Source organism: Echinops telfairi, unplaced genomic scaffold, assembly GCF_000313985.2.
Source record: "Echinops telfairi isolate 266 unplaced genomic scaffold, ASM31398v2 ScPeMD7_11;HRSCAF=52, whole genome shotgun sequence".
NCBI classification, from domain to species: Eukaryota; Metazoa; Chordata; class Mammalia; order Afrosoricida; family Tenrecidae; genus Echinops; species Echinops telfairi.
The window spans coordinates 9204331-9206561 of record NW_022103908.1 but is presented as its reverse complement, the minus strand read 5'-3'; the positions used below and the strand labels follow the sequence as shown (position 1 = coordinate 9206561).

The window sequence follows — 2231 nt, the reverse complement described above, 5'->3', positions numbered from 1 at the left end:
GAAAAGCTATCAAGATTATTGCTTTGAAATGGTAAAACCTAGCCACCACAATCTTCCCTGCTGAACTCTGTCTGGAATTTCGCTGGCTCAGCGATCTCCTCAGAAGCCACTGTTTTGACTGGGATTTTTTAAAAAAATAAATCATTTTATTGGGGCTCTTACAACTCTTATAACAAACCATACATCAGCTGTATCAAACACATTTGTACATATGTTTCCATCACTGTTTCCAAAACATATTCTTTCTGCTTGAGCCCTCTTTTTATTAGCTCTTCTTTTTCCCTTCCCTCCCCTACCCTCATGGACCTCTGATAAATGATAAATTATCACTATTTTCATATCTAGCACTGTCCGCTATCTCCCTTCGCCACATGTTAGCTGTTCATCCCCTTGGGGTGGGGGTGAGGCATTACATGTCGATCACCATCAGCCCCAGGCACTGTAATGGGACCAGAAGGCACGCTGGCGGTGTCTTGGCTGTGAGTTGGGCTGTTAGCGGCAAGGTCCGCAGGGGGAAGGTGAGGCTCTCTACTCCGGGAAAGAATGACAGTCTTGGAAAGCCGGGGCCGTGCCACCATGCCACCTCGAATGGCAAATGACTCCACGCCAGAGTCTGTTTTTGGAATGGGGCTAAGGACAGCCAGTCCTCGATCAAAAGAGACAAGATCAAGCATACTTTGATCAGAACAAAAATCTATGAGTTTACAAACTGACATTCTGGTAGCAATTATTTTAAACATTCTCATATTCATTTTTACTTACCCTTGTATTCATATTAGCATGTACTCTGTGCATTATAAAAGGCTACACAAATATATATTATTATTTAGCTTCAAGGCCTAATACATGGCAAGTATTTAATAATATATGGGGCAAAGGAATTATCCTATGGGCAGGAACCAAGACCATACTGAGCTAATTTAATTAACGTGTATTAGCAATGATATGGCTACACTACGTGTCCCCTTTTTTTAGGTTATGCTTAAAAACAATTATTTTAGAGAAGAAAACATATGGTTAGACTCTAGAAATATGGAGTTGACAATGAAGGGAAGTAGCCATTTTTAGTACACACAGGGGCTCAAATACAACCCATGGTCCATGGAAGAGGACAGAGACAAGAGCTCTTTAAAAAGTACATACACTTCTTATTTTTCAGAATACTAACATGTTACCTTGAAAACTTTAATTTTCAAAAGATCTATTCTTTCATGTTCTATCAGAACAAGACAGGACTCTATTTTCTTTCCCTTTTCTGTTATGCAAAATAACAGTCATGACCACTGGATACTAACACTCCAGAGAACACCCCCTACCACAACCACCCCAGTGTTAAGAAGCAGGATCAAAGAGATAGCAAAGATACACAGAAAGGTCTGTCTTCTAATAAACACACACATCTTCAACCACTTAAAGCACACCAGTCTCTCCCTTGCATGCTCCCAAAGAGCCTGGGGCCCCACGGAAAGACGCTGGCCCGCGTGCCAGTTCAGAGCGAGGGTAACATGCCGGGGGAACAGGAGAGGCTGCTGTTTCCATTATCCATCGAACACCTTGGCAAGTCTCGTTTCATCCTGAGAAGGTGGTACTTACTCTTGTACTGCTCTGGCTATGGAAAGGGCCGTAGATCCAGTTTCATTAACGCTATCTAAGGTCACATTTGGCAGGTCATCGTCATCACTGTCACTTTTACTTTGTCTGGGAGATAGGCCTCGAGGGTCCATTTGTGCTGGGGAGAAAAGGCATATATTATGAATTAAAATCAGTGTGCAGAAAGTCAACCAGGCCCTGGACCCACACATCTTAGCATGAGACGTCGCTCGCGTGTATTAAGTGGATGTCTTTTCTAGACCTCCCAGTGATGGGCGAGAGCTAAGAGTTTTATGTACCTAGTGCGATTCTCTTCTTGCCCCATTCACCTGATCGGCAGCCGTTCCAAAGAGTGTCAGGGTACAATACAGAAGAGAAACTATAAAAACCCCAACAGCCCCAACTCCTGAGTGGTCGGCAGCCTGGTCCGCAGTTCATGAATTACTGGCTCAGTCCTCCTCTTTGGTCCCAGTGCCCGAGTGCAGGCAGCATCGTGTTCATTAGCATTTTCCCTGGAAGTGGGAGGCAGTGTTATTTGCAAATCGCTCTCATCATAGGTTTAAAGAAGAATAAGGCTTATAGGACTGAAAGTCAGGAGTAGGTACTTTTTAGTGTGTGTGCTTCCATGAAGCCCTGACATA

General features: G+C 43.6%; 1 protein-coding gene across 2 annotated transcripts in view; it reads right to left on the bottom strand.

The window, feature by feature from the left end:
• Positions 1–2231, bottom strand: part of KLF12 (Kruppel like factor 12) — a 728313-nt gene that overhangs the window by 138572 nt on the left and 587510 nt on the right. For both annotated transcript variants that reach the window (XM_045287155.1, XM_045287156.1), the window contains exon 6: positions 1594–1729. In XM_045287155.1, coding sequence (XP_045143090.1) covers positions 1594–1729 — 136 coding nt within the window. The remainder of the gene's footprint in view (positions 1–1593; positions 1730–2231) is intronic.